At 40.9% G+C, this 20293-nt stretch overlaps 1 protein-coding gene across 2 annotated transcripts in view; it reads left to right on the top strand.

Annotated features, from left to right (window-relative positions):
* Window positions 1–18887, top strand: part of bckdhb (branched chain keto acid dehydrogenase E1 subunit beta) — a 91870-nt gene extending 72983 nt beyond the window's left edge. Inside the window, exons 9-11 of one of the 2 annotated variants that reach the window (XM_038288660.1) lie at window positions 2636–2722; window positions 16823–16970; window positions 18463–18887. In XM_038288660.1, the coding sequence (XP_038144588.1) occupies window positions 2636–2722; window positions 16823–16963 (228 nt within the window). In that variant the 3' untranslated portion in view covers window positions 16964–16970; window positions 18463–18887. Of the gene's footprint in view, window positions 1–2635; window positions 2723–16822; window positions 16976–18462 lie in introns of both variants that reach the window. The other variant, XM_038288651.1, reaches the window with a different exon arrangement.
* The last annotated feature ends 1406 nt before the right edge of the window (window positions 18888–20293 follow it).

The following is a 20293-nucleotide window of genomic DNA, read 5'->3' as shown; positions in this document are numbered from 1 at the left end:
TGGAGCTAAAAGGACCATACAGCAACAAGGGGACCTGTGTGTCTGTTTAGTTATAAGGGACAGCATTTCCCAGAATTCCCAGACTGTATGATATCCTGTACAGTTATTCCCATCCTGTGCCCACTAGGACCTTCAGCCTGACTTCACTATCTGCTTTCACACAGGTCGTCCATTTTTTTAACACATACGCCGACTGGGCTTCACTTTTATACAGCTTCCTGCTGCCATCGGTAAAGGACACAGTTTCTGTGTCTCATCATCTCTGTATTTCTCCTCCAAGCCGGTCTTAGGAAGAGGATAACTGTTTTGAACGAATTTAACTTTCTGATCTACTATTAAATCCTATTTTTCAGCCCTGCAGAACCTTTGAGCCAGCAATTGCTTCTTTTGTTGCCTCTTTGAGACCACCACATTGTTTTCATCCACATTTCGTTCCCAGTGAACAGTTCTTTCGTAGGAGAGGCCCCCATTCTCTTGTCTCAAGGTCCACTAGACACTAAGCTTCTCTCCAAATCCTTCTCCTCTCCCAAATAAAGGTCTCTCATCTGCCTTATTTCCGCTGTAGCAAGGCTTTCGGCCCTGTGTGTGTGTGTGTGTGGGGGGGGGGCTACATCTAGCATTTCCCAGGGTCTTCTCCAGGTGTTTCAGAGTTTCAAGCCTTGAAAATCTTATCAAGCCAGTTTTATACATTTTAGAGGCGGATTTCCAGGCTCTGTTACTTTATATCCCACATTTTGATCTATTTTGCAAAGCCTACATTGTTTACGGGCAATTTTAGGCCTGTTTTTGTTGCTCTATCATTTGTTCAGTGATTCTCAGGTGTGAATCCTCATCATTTGTGCAGTAAGTATCACTGATGTAAAATGCAACTTCTTTAACTAGAAAATTTCTTCATTAAGTTTTGGAGAGAATCTATAGGATGGTTTCCTTAAACGATTTGGGATGGTTTTAGTGAAAGCTGACAGCTGTAGGCAATTAAGAGGGAAAACAAAGACACCTTGTGTGATCGCAACTGGTTTTCAACAAAACACAATTATAGACCTAGACTTATATTTATTTTTTTAATGACTGAATTGGCTTCATTATTCCTTCCTCTATTTAATAAGGTTATGAATGCACAGGTTTCTAAGCTTAGATTAATGATCTGGTGTCTTTTATTAGGTTACAAAAACAACATTGGAAAGAAAAGTTCTGTTTTATATCAGAAAGTTTTTTCTGAGCTTAATTAAATTTTCTCTTTTACACATAAACTTTACCATTTACCTTAAATAACAAGAATAAACTTTTAATATATATCTATATGTTTCACTGCATATATACGAATTTACGACTTTACGGTAACTTTTGTGTGAAAAAGTTCTGCTATTATGAATGTATTTTAGTGTTAGCTCTCTTCCCTTCTACTTGGTGGAAAACCCACTTTAAGTGTATTACTCTCACCTAAGTGGCTGGAAGGAGAAATTTTGTCACTCACTATTGTTAAAAGTAATGTGGCTAAAATGAATGCCTCTGTGATTTGAAAATTGCATTTTTATGAATTGCCCAGGCCTAGTATATAAATATGTGTGTGTATATTTGATATAATCAGCATGGCACACTTTTTTTTTTTTTTTTTAAGATTTTTGCTAAAATAAATCCAGCTAGTCCAGCTGAGTAGAGTAGAGAAAAGGTTTGCTGAAGCTGCAGAGAACAGACATAGCTTTGGTTTGGACTAGTAGCCACTGGATAAGATTATAGTATAGTATTGGTTTTATGCTGTGGTAGATAACGGGTAGGGCGGAGGCATCCCTCTGCAGTAATTTCAGGTTACAGAAAACCCATATACAAATGCTTGGGAGGTGGAAAGCTCTTATGTCCAGTTGGCCCCGTGTACCAGCCTTAATCAGCAGCTCAGCACATCGTGTTGTGTCATGTTAAGTTTTTGCTTGCAATAACACACTCAGCACAACACAAGCATCCCTTGAGGGAAGTTGACAGATATAGAATGCCACAGAGAGAAATGTGTGAACACCCCCTACATGTTAACAGCTGTGTACTACCTTCAAAGTCGCAACTATGGACACTTCTTCAGGCAATCGCTTACAATCGTAATAACAAACACTTTGGAGTAGAAATGTACATTTGAGATAGTTTTCTTTTAACTCCTAATTAGAAATTTCTCTATAAGGATTTCCAATACTTGTTACACAGCCAAGTAAAGTTTTGGATGATTCCGGCCTCGTCCAGAATTACTCATGTGGTTATTTAATGTCCTTAAACTTGAGTTTCGAGTAAAAGCATCTCCATTTACAAATCCAACATTATTTATAATACGGGACAAACCTCAAAAAGATTGCAGCTTTGTTGCAATCTTTATTTTCATTTATTTTTTGGATATAGTATGATTTAGATAATACAATTTGTTTGTGAAATGGCCAACTTGGTCTCCTTTTCTCTTAATCGAGGTATCGGCATCAATGATTGTTTTGGTTACCATGACCTGATACTGGCACTGACTGGAAAAAGATCTGTATGTTTAAGTGAAAAATGACCTTATCATTGCTTTGCATGTATGAGATGATAAGAAGGGGGCTTTTTCATATGAGGTAGAGACTTCTATAATTAATTTCCATTCATTTGTCTCTCTTGCTTCCAGTCGGTGGTGAAAACCGGCCGTTTGCTCATCAGTCACGAAGCACCGGTTACAGGAGGGTTTGCTGCTGAAATCAGCTCTACTGTACAGGTGAGTGCTGCTGTCTAGAAGTGTGATGGTGTGCTTGTGTTTGGAAAAAGAAATTTTATTGGCATCTTAAGCTCCCAGGGGTGAAAGGTGGCCTTCAAAGGGTTTCTGGTCTTGGTAATTGGCTGAGGTTTTACCCATAAAAGTCCAACTTCCTAATAAAATTCAAATAGCCTTTCAGTGTGTACCACAGAGCTTTGATTTTCAGACTGTAATATGTACCCTCCTGCAGCTGGAGATGAAAAATAGAGGCAGTATGACTACCTATAGAGATAAGAACAGTAAAAGAAAAGTATTTCTAATTGAAATGAACAATTGAAAGTTTAAGCTCATAGTCGTAAAAGAAACAGAGGTCTGAAAGGATTTTACTTACTTGAAAAAAAAAATGTATGCAACCTAAACAAGCGTTATTTCGGTGGGAATGTTGTTTAATTTGTAACGGATTGTTTTAACCCTCAATCTGAAACCCCTCTGTGTAACTTGCCCTCCATCCCATAAAGTTTGAAGAGGATTTAGATTTTGAACTTGTCAGATAATGTCAGGGACTAGAGCTTTTTTCACTTTTCATGCCCCCTTATTTGGTGCTCCCTCACCAACCCCACAGAGGCAAATGTGAGGCCTTTAAATGTTGTTATTCTTCACGTCCTCCTCTCACAGATGCTGCGTGATCTTATGCTTACAGGACTGCTTTAAGGGATAGGTTGGGAATAAGGATCCAAACCTCCTTGAGAATCTCCAGCTTTGCCCAGGTCTCCCTCTGGATTTTTGTCCTATAACATCTTGATTTCATTTTTAAAAGAAATCAAAACTTTCTGTTTCACTGCTTCCAACCTCTGAGGCAATGGTACATTACTTGAGCCGCCTCTCTCCTAGCGTAATAATCTTTCCACGTACAAAGACCTAACATTTTTTGTATGAATGTAGAAATGTAGCATTTGATTTCCAGTAACTGTGAATGTAGCGGGATTTGATCTCCAAGGTGACGGCTTTCCAGTTTCCTGCTTGTCGATGCTCAAATCCCTAATTCCTAAAAACACTGTTCTGTGTTGGATTTTGAAGACAATAACAGAGTTGAAATGCAAATCCTTGCCGATAAACACTAAAAGTAGTAGATGTAAGACTGACTATCACGTATGTTGCCAAGGAACAAAAATCCAATCCTACATGAAGTTAATCCCATTAAATCAGACATTGGGTTTACCAAGACTGAGTTCACTTTCTCTTCCACACCTGCCTCACTAAAGGAACTACACCAAAAGATCCTTTAAAGCTACACATCATGCTAAGATCCAAAGATATTCAGAAACAAGTGAGAAAGCTGGTAATTCAGATAATTTAAAATGGGAAGGGTTACGAGGCTATTTCAGAGTCAAGCTACTTTTACACTGCTGGCGATTGCAGCTGCAGAAGCATCTGGTTTACATGCAAAGTCAAAGGTTGATGCGCATGAAAAGGTCCTGCAGCGCATCTCGGGCAGCAGGAGCAGCGCATCTTGATGCATCAGAGCAGCTGAAGCATGTGATGCGTTTCATAGGCAGCAGATGCTGCTAACATCTACTTCCAGCCGCAACGAACAGTAGAGGAAGAAAAAACTCCAAGAGGCGATGGGGCCTGAGGCAGCTGCTGCTCGGGATTCCCAGTGACAGAGCGCCACCGCATGTGAGGGTCTGAGCGGCTCCAACAGTGAAATTATATTTGAAGGCAGATTGTAATCTTGATGAACTGACTGGTCAGATTATGTTTTGATGTGGATTTTCTTGTATTAAAGTAAATTAAAACTATATTTAAGCAAATATAGCAAAGCCGCTCTCTGGCATTGAACACAAAAGCAGCAGAAGCATCAGAGGAATTTGGACACTTTACTGGATGCGCCTCAGGAGCCTCAAAGGTGCTCATGAGGCACGTCTGGCTTTAATATAGAAAAGCATCAAAAATGAAGTCGCAAAAGCTTTTTTGCTGCTGGAATCGTGTGCGGTGTGAACGTACATCTTTAAAGTCGTAGGGAAGTCATTTTTAAATGTCAAATCATTCGGGGTTAAACATGTATGACTATATTGTCCCCTGTTTTAAAATTTGTATTGTTTTTTTTTAGTGATCTTATGCAGGCCAGTTAGTTATACGTCGGCCTGAACACCTAAATTCAGCCAATCACATATCAACGGTCATCTGTCAAACAATTTTTTTTTGGTCATAGCATCTTGATTCATGTCGCAACTAATATACACAACGTTTGAAATAAGAAATTAGAATAATTTATTCTTTATTACTTTCCCATTGAGTTCCGTCCCAGTGTTCACAGGGATGGACGTCTGTGTCTTCAGCAGGCCGTAGTGCTAACAGAACTGGCAGCGTTGCGAGGCAAGGGCTCAAACATGTACAGCTGTAAGCCCTCTACACCAAACCAAGCTTCTGCTGCCCTGGTGTCCTTTTTCACAATAACTTCGTCCTCACTTTCCTCCCTCTAAATAAAAGATGTAAGACAGAGGAGACTCATCCACGACCTTCGACACTTGCATGCAACTCTCCTCCTCTTGCATGTTTCCGCTGTCCATAGCGTTCCTTGACAGTGTCGTTTCTAAGTCACTAATTTAGTGCTACTTGGTCCCAATTTCCCATATACCCCATTTACACTACCCTTGAAAAACCGTGCCGAGACCGGTCCGAGCTCAGTAACTGAGATAACTTATCGTGTGTAAATGGAAAGCAAACTAAACTGAACCGAGCTAGACACAACCGGACCGCCCTAACTGCAGACCAGTTCCAGAGGTGGAGTCGGCTCGGTTTTTCCCTGGCTCGGTTCTCTGATAACAAGAGCGCATGAGCAGAACGCGTCATCTCCATCTGGCTGCACATCCCGATTCACACTCCATTCCAGTAGTTGGCGGAAATGCCCCTTCGGAAGTTGCTTGCCAATCAACACAAAACAGAAGAACAACAACAATTATAAACAACAATCGAAATCTTCTCGAAATCCTCTTCTTCTTTTGTTTTATGGCAGTTGGCAAACAGCTTTTGGGGCATTACCGCCACCAACTGCTTGATTTCCTCCTTCAGTACTGGCAGTAATACCGCAGATCGTCACGAGGAGTCGAGGAACCGAGATAGCGTGATGTGTAAACGGTCGTCAGAACCGAGCTCGGCCTGGTTAACTGATCCGAGCTCGGCCGGTCTCGGCATGTATCGGTTTTTCAAGGGTAGGGTATATGGGGTAATTGGGAACCTACTAACTGGTTAGCTAGATGCTTCCGAGAAACCGGCAACAATCAAACTTTCTTGCGAATCTTCCGCCACAACCATCCCGCCCCCTTGATAAAAGACCAATCACATTCACTTTATTCACTCATGTAAAGTCGTGCACCACTCGGGGAAAAATGGTTGGAACAGTCGTGTCCCTACGGCTTTAAGTAGAGGAGCGTTCAGGAGCAAATTAACGAACAAATTCACCTCCTTCCGCAGTACTGCAGCTCCTGCTACTGGATACTGGACAGGTAGAATCACCACTGGATGCAAACCTCAAGCTGCAGCTCCAGGCCTCTAGTGGTACTGGGCGAATTGTGGTGGAAATACTGCTGATGACGGGAGTGCATGTGGTGCAGCGGTTAGTGCGCACGACCCATGTACGGAGGCCTTAGTCCTCGATGCAGCTGATACGGGTTTGAATCCGGCTTGTGATCCTTTCCCTCATGTTTCTCTTATACACCCTTTCCTGTCAGCCTGCTGTCGAAAAATCGAGCCACTAGTGCAGCAAAAAAAAAAAAAAAAAAAAAAAAAAACCCACCGGTAATGATTTTAATATTACATCGGTGCCGTAACTGTATATAAAAATGAAAAAAATTCAGCCAGGATCAATTGAACAGGCAACAGGAATCAGCAAACGGATAGATGCTTGATGTTTGATGGTGTGGTGACTGCGCTGTCTAAAAAAATTATTTGCAACAAAAGTTGTAATATTGTGGCAAACTTGGACTTTTTTTAACACTGTTTAAAATGATACATTCTTTTTTTTACTTGTCTCTTGCTCCTGTGTTTCCTTCTTTATATTTGGATGGTTTACTATTAAAAGATTTTCTTAAATACTTGTATTTCTTCTGTGGTCTGAAGTTTTAGTTTCGGAGTTTATAACCCCGAATCCTCCATAACCACAGTCCTAGTGCAAAGTCTGGCTTTTTAAAATCACTACCTGTCTCTAATCCTTGCACTTTCAATCAACACCCTCTGGCCAGTCCTTAACTGAGGGAACAGGGCATGTTGCTTCTAGCATGAACCACAAGTTATGCACAGAGCTACTGATTAATTCTGTGTATTCTTGTTCTATTTGTAGGGTTATTTTGTTAGATAATGTTTTATGACCCAAAAGGAATGATATAGTTGTATAACACCTGTTACATTTAAGTCTGAGTATTTGGAACTAAGTTTGATTCACAAGCTTCTGTCTGATTTTATATATATATATATATATATTAGGGCTGGAACGGTTCACAAAATCCATGGTTCGGTTCACGGTTTCGTGGTCACGGTTTTCAGTTCGGTTAGGTATATGTTTATTGTTACACCGAAAAATAAAAAAATTATAAAAATGAATGAAAAAAATTCAAATTAATTAATTAATTGTAATTATTTTTAATTATCCACGGAAACCCTAGATCATTTCCACATGTTTTGCTGCTTTGAATTTAATCATCTCGCGCATGCTCTCTACGATCTCCAAGGGACTCAGAGGGGAGCGGACGGGAGCCACAGTGGAGGCTGTAGGCTTTGCTTTGTGCAGGCGGTCTGAAGCGTAGCGGGGCGGCACGGAGCGCTGATGGAGTATGTGGGATTTCGGGGTTAGCCTGACATGTTGGTCATGTTGCTGTTAGCATAAACAAAACGTGTTGCACAATGCTTGCACACTGTTGCACTTTTATCCACAACTTTCTTTCCGCCGTCATCGTAGGTCACTCTAAATGCAAAGTGGTCCAATACAGCAGACCTATAAAGTGCTGCTGGCGCGTCTTCCAACTCCTGTTCTTTCCGAGATGATTAAATTCAAAGCAGCAAAACATACGGAAATGATCCAGGGTTTCCGCGGATCATTTAAAATAATTACAATACATTATTTTTTGGGGGATTTTTTCATTAATTTCATAAATTTTTGTGAGATTTCGGTGTAACAATCAACATATACCGAATCGAACCAAACCAAAAACCGTGACCACGAAACCTGAATCGAACCGAACCGTAGATTTTGTGAACCGTTCCACCCGTAATATATATATAACTTTCCCTCTTCGGGAGTTCTGGATAGAGCATATTGACCTATCAATATATATATATAAATATATATATATATATATATATATATATATATATATATATATATATATATATATATATATATATATATATATATATATATATATATATATATTTTTTTTTTTTTTTTCTTTTTTTTTTTTTATGCAAAATATTAATATATGTTTTTGCAATTTTGGCGTAATTCCTGCTCTAAGTGGGTTGCTCTGTTGGCTAAAGGCATGTTTTGGAGTCTCTGCTCCAGTTAATGTTTAATCGATTACTAAATTAGTTACGATTATTTCAGTAATTGAAATTTAATAATTTTAGTCCCTGTTAAGTCTCATTTCAAGGTTAATGGGATGTTTTGGCATTATATCCACAGAAGGCTTTTTCTAAAAACAAAAAATAAAAATAAAAAAGCAACAACAAAAAAACAAAACTCTCCAGTAGCTACTGAAGTTATTTGAGCTGCTGCTTTGTAGATTATTTGGGCTGACGTTGTTGTTGCAGTGTTTGGTGTTTTGAACCCGACAGTCTAGCATTCATCTTCTCCCACTTTACCAGTTTTAGTCATTTCACCTGGTTAAGACTAATGTCTGCAGTCTAGTGGTTCACATTAAATCCAAGTGACTCGACTAGAGAGAGCGATGTATTTTGATGTTAACCATAATTTTTTTAAATGATTTGAAGTAGTAGACGGCCTTACATTTTTTACATTTGCACAACAGCAACAAAAAGACAGGGGCTGTGGTATCCAATTAAACATCAGCAGGGCCTATGTTTGGACCTGAAGTGTCTAGGCCAGTTTCTGAAGCAGATAGCCACAATTCTTTGTTTGTAAATGGAGGATTGGCTCACATTCAACAGGAATATCAAAGCTGTTGCAGAGCCAGCATCTTTTGGGTTTCGTTCGCCGGCCAAGATAAAGCACTTACAGTCAGTAATCTATGCCTTTGTGACCACATGCCTGGACTACTGTAACACGCTTTATTTTGGTGTCAGCGGGTCTTTAATCACAATTCTGTAAATGGTTCTCTTAAAAGGAAACGTACATGTTTAAGCAGATTTGACCAGTTTGGGTTCACTTCACTGCAGCCAATCCATTTTAGGATCCCCTTTTTAAGGTCTCAAAATTAGGAATTAAGTCTTTAAACCGCCAAGCACTGCTCTACACTCTGAGGCTTTTACAGCTTTAAGTGCCAATTTCTTCTCTTTGGTTAGCTGACCTTTTACCCTTTAGTATGGATAATATTGTACCAGGCCTTCTGTTTTGCCATTCCTGTTCTGCAAAGATCTGCAGCCAACTTACATGTCTATTTGTAAATCTTTTTGAAAGCACGTATTTGCTTTTATGTTAAGTTTATTTTATTTTTGTAACTTTTTGGCTCTATCCATGGCTCTCCTTATTTCCATTTATTGTCCACTGTGTTTTTAAATAAATTGTGTTAGAGTTTGATTTAGGGATAGTTTCTGCAGCACTGAATTTTATTTGCAACTTCTGATGAAGCATGGAAAAACTAACTGCACTGTATGATCGTTAAGGCTCTGAAACGACTAGAAAAACCACAAAGCCACATCTTTGACACAGTGAAACATCTGAACTATTTATACTGGTTATAAGTATTAAACTTTATTAATTTATAGCCTCTTACTTATTTTACTGGGATCTAATTTCGAAATAAAGATCTAAAGCTTTAGCTTTTGACAGAGGAAAATAATGTTACCCTCATCATTGGTTTTAAATCAACAGCTTGTTATAGGGTAGGTGGTGTTTAGGCTATATGCTGTTGAGAAAGAACAAACATGTCACCTTGTACTAGTTCCTGTCAGCTGAAAGCTGTTCAGACCACAGGGACTGGTATAAAAGTGAATATTGCAACCTTGCTGTCTCTGTCTCACTTCAACCCTACAGTCTGTGGGTGTTTCTGACAATCAAACACGATATGATCAGTGCAAATCGCCGCCTGAAAAGTATTCTTAAACCTCTTTGCCACTCCAGGACACAAACATATTGCTGCTCCTATGTTAGCGTATTTTTATTTTGACATTTAACTATAATACATATAATGATGCACTTCCCCAAAGCTAAACAATGATTTGAATGAAATCTGAGTTGTGTGGCCGTTCCCTGTCCAGTTTGGTGGCAGACAGTCAGACTACTGTATTTTCCACCCACTTCCAGTAAATTTATTTAGAGGAGATTACAGATCTCATCCAGACTAAAGAGCAGAGTCTACAGTAAAGTCTGTCTGGTTTGTCTGCATGCAGAGAAAAGGTTGTTGACTTCTCATAGTCCAGTTGGACTTGAGGTCTCACAGCAGGACCTTTAACAATTGGAAAGGATTAGAGCAATTTTTAAAGCTGTTTCTTCTCTTGTTAAAATTCACCAAACAAATCCAACACAAAAGCTCAAATATGCTCTTAATTGATAGCTAAAAAAGGAAGACTATTTTTGAAGTCTGGACTCAACCAATTGTACAGACAGACTTGGTTTTGTAAAACCAGACCTAGTAGGACATTAATGAGGATTAAATAAGATTCATGAGCTTGAAAACCCCAACGTTTTGTTTGTTACTCCACATAGTTGACAGTATTTAAAAAAATATGTGTGCACAAATATTGCATTCAGAAGCCTAACATAACCACAAACCTTTTTTTATTCAGAAATCATGACTACTTTTCCATCCACTCAAATTCACCTGCCAAATAAAAAGCTGCCTTTGAATACCTTACATTAACCCTGAGAACACAGAAATTTGTCAGCACAAGAAAAGGATGCTCAGTCCAGGAAGAAGGGTATACAGAGGAGAAGAGCAGAGAAGAGTTTGTTTGACGAGTATTGTCATGTTCATTAAAGCTGATCAGAGTAAATAAACTGGGTAGAGCAGGCTGCATGTCCCGGGGACCTCGGTCTAGTACCCAGATAGAGGAAAATCACGCACAGCAAATCAAAACAGGTTTAAAAAATCAGGAGGAGAAAGGTGGCCATGTTTTTCTTTTTCTATACTAACTCGGTTATTATCTCTACACATTAAACTAGCTACACTATATTGCCAAAAGTATTTGCTCACCTGCCTTGACTCACATATGAGCTTAAGTGACATCCCGTTCCTAATCCATAGGGTTCAATATGACGTCGGTCCACCCTTTGCAGCTAGAACAGCTTCAACTCTTCTGGGAAGGCTGTCCACAAGGTTTAGGAGTGTGTTTATGGGAATTTTTGACCATTCTTCCAGAAGCGCATTTGTGAGGTCGCACACTGATGTTGGACGAGAAGGCCTGGCTCTCAGTCTCCGCTCTAATTCATCCCAAAGGTGTTCTATCGGGTTGAGGTCAGGACTCTGTGCAGGCCAGTCAAGTTCATCCACACCAGACTCTGTCATCCATGTCTTTATGGACCTTGCTTTGTGCACTGGTGCACAGTCATGTTGGAAGAGGAAGGGGCCAGCTCCAAACTGTTCCCACAAAGTTGGGAGCATGGAATTGTCCAAAATGTCTTGGGATGCTGAAGCATTCAGAGTTCCTTTCACTGGAACTAAGGGGCCAAGCCCAGCTCCTGAAAAACAACCCCACACCATAATCCCCCCTCCACCAAACTTTACACTTGGCACAATGCAGTCAGACAAGTACCGTTCTCCTGGCAACCGCCAAACCCAGACCCGTCCATCAGATTGCCAGATGGAGAAGCGCGATTCGTCACTCCAGAGAACGCGTCTCCACTGCTCTAGAGTCCAGTGGCGGCGTGCTTTACACCACCGCATCCGACGCTTTGCATTGCACTTGGTGATGTATGGCTTGGATGCAGCTGCTCGACCATGGAAACCCATTCCATGAAGCTCTCTGCGCACTGTTCTTGAGCTAATCTGAAGGCCACATGAAGTTTGGAGGTCTGTAGTGATTGACTCTGCAGAAAGTTTGCGACCTCTTCGCACTATGCGCGTCAGCATCCGCTGACCCCGCTCCGTCAGTTTACGTGGCCTACCACTTCGTGGCTGAGTTGCTGTCGTTCCCAAACACTTCCATTTTCTTATAATACAGCTGACAGTTGACTGTGGAATATTTAGGAGCGAGGAAATTTCACGACTGGATTTGTTGCACAGGTGGCATCCTATCACAGTTCCACGCTGGAATTCACTGAGCTCCTGAGAGCGACCCATTCTTTCACAAATGTTTGTTAAAACAGTCTGCATGCCTAGGTGCTTGAATTTATACACCTGTGGCCATGGAAGTGATTGGAACACCTGATTCCAATAATTTGGATGGGTGAGCAAATACTTTTGGCAATATAGTGTATATGATCAGCCTCCTTTTAAACATTCACTTTGTAAAGGTTTTTATCACTACATATATGTCAAAACAGTTCTGATCCATTGTTGATTAGAATCAATACTGACCGACTCCTCTAGCTGGATATGGGGTTGAGGCCAGATATAAAACGTACATCTATGGGTAGAAATAAAAACATATTTTACAGGTGGGGGTCATGGGTATACCTGAACAACATGCGAACAGGTATCATACAGAGTTACAGCATGAGTGAAACTTTTTTTTTATTTTCTTATTTATTAACTCTGCATCTTAAAAAATGAATTGATTCAAGAATATCCAGATGACAGTATTTTTTTAGGCATCTAAGCAAAACTTACTTCGGCCAATTTACAGCTACTAATCTGTGAGCACAGCGCACACTGGATGTTAGCGTGAGGCAATGTTCTTTACTGCCTCTGTTATTATAAACGGCTGTGTGTACACTCCTGGCCGGGTTTTAAATGGGGATAATTGTGGGTAACAGGTTGGGTCTCGGTTCTAGACTCTACTGGTGCAGGTGGATACAGTTTTGAAAAATCAGACCCGTGCAGGACTTTGGTTGAGGCCAATGATTTATAGCCTTTTCATTGGTTCTATTTGCCTAGGCTCAACTTAGCTCAAACAATTTAATTAATCGATTATCGAAATTATCATCAACTAACTTAGTAATTGATTAATCATTAACTTGAGTATAGAGACTAAAACATGCCTTTCGCTGAAAGAGCAACCCACCCAAAGCAGTTATTGTATTCAAGATGAAAAAACCTTCTTTTGTCCATTAATATGCGCTATTCAGAAATTTTCGAAGTTTTAGTGCAGTTTTTGCTTCACTTGGCTTAAGTTTTCTGTAAAATCTTCTTTAAGGAACCTTTTGCCATCTGATTGTTAATCGAAAAAAGAAACAACAGATTAATCAATTAGCTAAATAAGAGGGAGTCTTTATAGACAGGGCTGCCAGTTAGATATATTGCAACTGCTGATACAATAAGACAGCCATAAAAATGTTTTTTTTTAAATTGCCGTTTGGGAGGAATAATAAACCAACAAATAAGAGGTCAATTTCCTTTAGTTATTCCATCTAAAGCTAAATTCTTACCAATTTACCATTCATTTCCTCAGTAGCATACAGACTAGCCCTGTATGCTCTAAAAAAGTATGGTGGCAGACTGTTATTGAAGAGATCCACAGTTTAGGTAATCTTTATATATCTAAGAAATGTAAAGGTGAGGCTGTTCCATATCTCTGTTATAACTCACAAATATTTCACCTGTCCGTCAGCTCCTTCTGAAAAGCTCCAGTTGCAAAGAATGTAGTAAGAGCTCTGAGTGGGTAACATTGAAGTCACAGGAGCTCCAAAATGATAGGCTGAGCAATAGAGATGAGTAGTAAAGGTGAGTTAGCTAATGACCGGAGCAAGTGAGCTACATGTTGCCTTGAGTCTGAGCCAACAGAAGTGACAGACGTCTGGATAGGTGTCAAAAACTTACATGTTTTTGTTCTGTAGAGGTACTTTCAGAGATGCAGCAATGCGAGCTGCATGATTTTAAAGCGAAAACAACAATGGAAACGAAGCTAGGGTTGAAAATCTCAACGTTTCTGTTCGCTCCATCATGAAAACCAATTAGGAAGTGGACGGTTCTGTGACATGGAAGGTAGAAATTAAGTGCTGTTTTTCAATCAAAATGTGAGGTGGTAAAAAATATTGACATAGAAGTAAGTCTGTTAGTGGCTTTAGAAAAGCTGCTTGAATTTAAAGGAGAATTCCGGTTTTTAACACTTTAAGCCCATTTTCTGTAGTGTCCAGGATGAAATCGAATGATCGACACCAAAAGTTTGACAATTGGTCCTGTCTCTGCTTTTTGGCTCATTTAGAATCCACCCCTGGCTGCTTCAGAATGGCTTCCATAGTGCATGTCCGATAATGTCCTTAAAACAACCTTAAACGTTCTTTTTTTAAAATATGCTACTCACCGGGTCGTCAGCTCTGTTCAATGACGTTCCAAAAAAAGTTTCGTAAAGAAAAAACGTTCCTGTAGTGTTTTATTTAGCATTTTGTAAATCCCATTGAGTTCTGTTGGAATAGTCAATATTCCCCTGCCACCGGAAACGGAAATGGGGCCTGTTTACACATAGTTGTAGTCTTTTCGCTTCACTCTGTGTACTCCGACGTCGAGGTGCTAACGTCTCTGTTAAACACTTTTAAAAACTCTGAAAATGGAATACGAAAGGTGGATTCTTGATTCTCGACGTCGGAGTACACAGAGTGAAGCGAAAAGACTACAACTATGTGTAAACAGGCCCCATTTCCGTTTCCGGTGGCAGCGGAATATTGACTATTCCAACAGAACTCAATGGGATTTACAAAATGCTAAATAAAACACTACAGGAACGTTTTTTCTTTACGAAACTTTTTTTGGAATGTCATTGAACAGAGCTGACGACCCGGTGAGTAGCATATTTTAAAAAAAGAACGTTTAAGGTTGTTTTAAGGACATTATCGGACATGCACTATGGAAGCCATTCTGAAGCAGCCAGGGGTGGATTCTAAATGAGCCAAAAAGCAGAGACAGGACCAATTGTCAAAATTTTGGTGTCGATCATTCGATTTCATCCTGGACACTACAGAAAATGGGCTAAAAGTGTTAAAAACCGGAATTCTCCTTTAACCCACAGCAGAACTTTTAAATCAGTAATTATTCATCCTAGAAAAAAAGTAACGCTCTTGGTTTTTAATAGTGTTGCACCGATACCAGTATCGGGCGGGCCCCGATCCAGCACTACAATGGTGGTATCGGTATTGGCGAGTACCAACAAATAGGGCACGATACCATTTTGAAAGCCAAAAGTTTATTCCACTATTGTCACCCATTCCAGGTAGGCAATAGTTGAATAAACGTTTGGCTCTCAAAATGGTATCGGTGACCTCTTTGTTGGTACTCGCTGATATTGAGACCACCATTTTAGTCACCCATTCCAGGTAAGCAATAAAAAGTTCTGCTGGATTCACTTTGTATTCGTCTTTTTCCTGCTTCACTAAGGTAGGCAGCAGCTTGACAAAGCCATGATGGCAATTCTTTTACATCCAAGTAGTATGCAGTCATTAATATATACACACATTAATTTCAAACAGATGATATCGTTATCGGCCGTACTGCACAGCCAGGTATTGGGGCCAAAAAATGGCATAGGCGCAACACTATTTTTTTAAGATGTTTGTGGTTTTTAGCTGTTGATTGGCTAAAACTGAACTTTGGTTGGTTGGCACTAACTGGCAATTCGCCCAATTGTCTACGGTCTACCAAATGTTTGAGTTTCTACAATCAATCAATCTGGATTGTTAGATTATAAACTAAATCTGCAAAGTTTGTGAAAAAAAAAAGCACAAAAGAAAACCCCCTCATTAAGACTGACATTTTGCCAGCATTATGTCAATTTTTTTTAATAGAAAAACATCTTAGTAAAGTAGGCTTGTTATATGTCAACCAGCATAGCAGCCAGTTTGTGGATTCAGTTTTTGAAATGACATCGATGTTAGGGTTTCTGTCTGTGTCCACCACCGAGACGCTTTCATGACGCTTGGAGTTACTCACCGCTCAGTTTTATGTAAATGTTATGCATGTTTACCTAAGTCATCAGGGGGTTTGTCCCATTTACAGTGGAGCCATGGAAAAGGTCAGAAGGGTTCACACAGAGCCACGTGTCGTTATTTGTTTTGCCCTTTAGCCGAGCCGTCTGAATATTGTCCAACTTTAAAGAGCCTTGCTTTTGATCACTAAAACTTTGAAACAGACATTCTGCACATGTTGCCCAGATCTGAAAAGCGACGCAGCCCCTACTGATAGTGTAGCAAAGCCAGCTGGGAAAAGCTCCATCCCCTCATATCCAACAGTGATGGAGATTTTATTTATTTATTTTTTGTGGGGGGGAGAAGTCCTCATCCAAATGACTCAATCAAGCCATAGCTTGTTGTACAGGGGGTTGACGTTCTCTCCTTCCTGCTTCCAACTAGATAAAATTAATCATTGACTCAAACGAAGCCTGCTGAGAGAATTTCCAATTAAGAAAAAAAACCGAAAAAAATCTTCTTATTATTCGAATGTCATTATATTGTTAAGCTAGGAGGAAAAAGTTCCTCACTGGAAATTTTTATTTGTTGTCGATTACCTTCTGTTCTCAAGCTGCGTCTCTATCTTTGAAGCTAAATCTTCCCCCATATTTGTTCCAGACTACTGCTTTAGATTCTTTTTTTTTCCTTTAATGTGTTGTGCTTTTACTGCCAAGATTTAAGCCTCCTGTGCAGGCATGTGTCTGCATTTCATTACCGACCTCGTCAGAATCATTTAGGTACAGTATGTATCAAGTATATCAAAGTTGTGTTTGTGTCTGCTCTTTTTAGTTTGCTGTGACAAAATAATTCCTACAATCCATCCCAAACATTGGCTTTAATGAGCAAAAACTGACTGATTGAATTTGTTGTTTTGGACTGACAGCAGCTGTTTGTGTGTTTTGTCTTCACAGGAGGAATGCTTCCTTAACCTGGAGGCCCCTATCGCTAGAGTCTGCGGTTACGACACCCCCTTCCCTCACATCTTTGAGCCCTTCTACATCCCAGATAAGTGGAAGTGCTTTGAGGCAATCAAGAGGATGATCAACTACTGAATCCCCTGTAATGTATGAAACATGCCAAGGCTTATCATAAAGAGAAATTATGTTAGAAATGCATGCCCTTTTTTTATTTTTATTTTTTTCAAGTATGTTTAAAGACCACATATTAACAACCTGTAATTTGTGTTTGAAACTTTCTCTCTTTTTAAATGTTTGCATGACCTGTCATTAACCAAACAAACATCGGGAAGAGGAAGCTAAACATTTAGAGTTGTGGTTATCTTGGCCTGAGAGATCCCACTATGTCATCATTTTATTAAAAATAAAGCATGAATGATAAAGGCTATGTTGGGAAAACATAAAACATTGTGATTACACTTATAGCATTTAAGAGGAAAGGTAATAGCTAACCAGATCATATTTTTATCTTTAGGAAGTGTGACCACCTGCTAAAAAAGCAGAGGTATCGGACCAATTGTAGATATGGAATAAAGGTGTATAAGAAGGAGAGATTCTAGAAGAGCAACTAATGTGGTTCTTGTCCTCATAACACCTCAAAAACTAAAATATTAAAGTCTCTCCTTTCATATCGACTTTATTTACCAGTAGAAAACATTTAAGACATTCGTCAGACTTAGAGGTATATCTGAGACCGTGGTAGCTTCTGTTAGCATCTTTAATGTTCTTATCTGTGCAGTGCGACTGTAAAAAGGTTCAATGTTCAGAGAGGTTCCCAGGAGAAAAACCTTTCTTCTTTTTTCTCCTGAAAGATGGAAGTGTGATTTAGTTTGCAATGTTGCATCCAAACCATAGATGAGATGATTGGATGTGATGCATAGCCCGACATGTCTGCAAAAGCGCATTTTTCAGGCTTATCCTTTCATTCTAGTTCTCAAAAAATTGTTCAGTGGCTAAACGGAAGAGATTTGATGAAATTTCAGCAATTGCAGCATGAATCAGTTGATTTAAATAACTTTCAATCCTGTTAAAGATAAGATCAATTCCCTGCCTACACAATTGTCCATGAAGGGGATCTTCAACCATAGTCCTGAGGACTGTTCTGCATGTTTTAGATGTGTCTCTGCTCCAGCACGCCCGAATCAAGTGATTGACTTATATTATTATCGCTCAAGGGCTGCAGATGCCTTTTAATAACCCGATTATTTAAGTCAGGGGTGTGGAGGCACTAAAGCATGCCTAGAACATGCAGTACAGTCGGTCCTGAGGATTATATTGGGGTTTGCGTATGTTTCAACCGAAAAAAAGAGTCATGCACTGATTACTATAGGCTAGGTCTGTCTTTTATCATCTGCAGGGATAATAAGACCTTTTAACTTGGGACGGTCAGTGGATCAGATTGCTCCAGAATTCCTCTTTGTCACTGCATATTGAGTTATAGTTTCACACTGCTGGCTCACAAGGAACAATGACACTTTCATCTAAATTGCATTCAAACATATGTCTCTTTCAATCCTCTGCACTCTGCTAAATCATAATCTATCATATTTGGAAAGCCAAGTTCTGTACTCATTGAACCATCTCTTCATCTCCAGGGCCAACTTCTGGTGGACCTGAACTCCAAACTCTCCATCCATCCAACCAGGAAAGAGCAGCCAGAAAAACGCTTTGTTGACCATCCAATAAAAACACACTATCCAGATGGCCTTCATGTTCTGCTATCCTCAGTTCAAAAGTCTGTTACCTTATGTCCACACTGCAGAACCTTGCTGTTTTTGCAAAGGAGAGAGCCGATCAACGGAATCAGCAGTGAAATGTAGGCTTTAGTTCTTATATAGTGTTGAATTTAACAGCAGGGGAAACACGTTTGTTTTGATACGTGACTGCCTTGTTTTGTGTGCTGTTACCCGCTAACCTTACCAACTATTCTCTGATCTGTTTAGTTTTAAATGACATGAAGTGTATCCATTAAAACGGTGTGATTTTTAATCAAAATAAACTTAGACATTTGTTCACAACATTCATTGGTTGAGTTTTAATGTGTGGCTCATTTGTCTGGCAAGGTGGCAATAAGAATAATTGTCTTGATGCCAAAAGGAGCCCAACAGATTTTACTTTCACAAGTGTAGCGGTATCGCAATTGCCATACCGCTCCACTTGTTTCATGTATATAAATTGCTTTATTATAATTATGCAGGGAGTTTTACAGTTCATATGGACACTGCAATGTAAGTAGAGCAGAAAAACAGAAGAAGAAGAAGGAAAAAGAAAAAGAAAAAAACAGGACAAAAGATGAAAGAGGAGATAGGAAGGAGACAATGACAAAACATTTTCAGTCTGCTTCAACACCTGTAATGAGATGGAGAAAAAAAAAAAAGAAAAAAGAACAGCACAACCAAAAAACATGGTACGAGATATACAATAAAGCAAACACCTTGAAACTATCACTAAAGTAATATTATTAAGTCTGACATGTACTCTGTGTTACCTGAAGATATGAATGTGGGGTTTCTGTTTGGAAGTGAATCTCTAAGTACCTGAAGCCTAGCACCTGTAGTTGTTTGTGAGGGTGAACTTGTGCATGTAAAGTTTTAACCATAGAAAAAAATGCTCAATAGTGGTTGTGGAGAGCCGGAGAGGCACACCCCCCAGAGCACTGAGTCCAGCGCCGGGAGACCCAAAGCCCCAGGCGCCCAAGGGGACCCCAGAAGCGAAGGCACCAAGGCGGGGCCAGCCCCGGAAACCAGACCCCACCAAGGCAGGAGGAGAGACAGCCACGAGGAAGCCCCCCAGCCACCGCCATGCCGGCGCCGCGGGGACGAGTCCGCGGGCCCCGCTGGCAGCCGGCCACCCCGAAGTAGGGCCGGGCGCCGAACACCAGCCCCCCCACGGCGCCGACCGAAACGCCCCAGCCCCACAGAGCACCGAAACACGCCCCGCCCCCCCCGCACCAAGCCCCGGCGACCGGCCGCAACACCCACCGCGACCGCACCACCCAGGAAAACACTAAGGCGGCCCCGCCCCCGGCCGGGGCCCATGCGCATCCGCCGCGAACCGGCCACGAGCGCCGCGGGACCCCCCCCAAAACGCCCCCCCCGGCCAAAAGCGCAGCCCCACCCCACCAAGACCGATGCCAACAGCGCGCAACGAAACACACCGCGCACAGAATCAGCCCGAGAGCAGAAAAGCCGCCCGGCGCAAAACCGCAAGAAGAGCAGACCGCAGGCGGCGCAACCACCCCCTCCAGCAGCCCGAGGGGCAGCACAAAGCCAGAGCGGAGTGAACCGCGCCGCCCCCCCACCGGACGATGCCAAAGCAGCCCAGCCACGTCCGCCACCCCCCCCGCAGCCCGCACCAGGCCCCGACACGCGGCCAGAGCAGCTCCGCCGCCCCGGCCCCCCACCACGCTCCGGTCATAGCCACCCC

Source organism: Cyprinodon tularosa, unplaced genomic scaffold (genome assembly GCF_016077235.1).
Source record: "Cyprinodon tularosa strain WSP-4 unplaced genomic scaffold, ASM1607723v1 ctg107, whole genome shotgun sequence".
NCBI classification, from domain to species: domain Eukaryota; kingdom Metazoa; phylum Chordata; class Actinopteri; order Cyprinodontiformes; family Cyprinodontidae; genus Cyprinodon; species Cyprinodon tularosa.
Note: the sequence above shows the minus strand (reverse complement) of the source record. Positions and strands in the feature narration are given on the sequence as shown.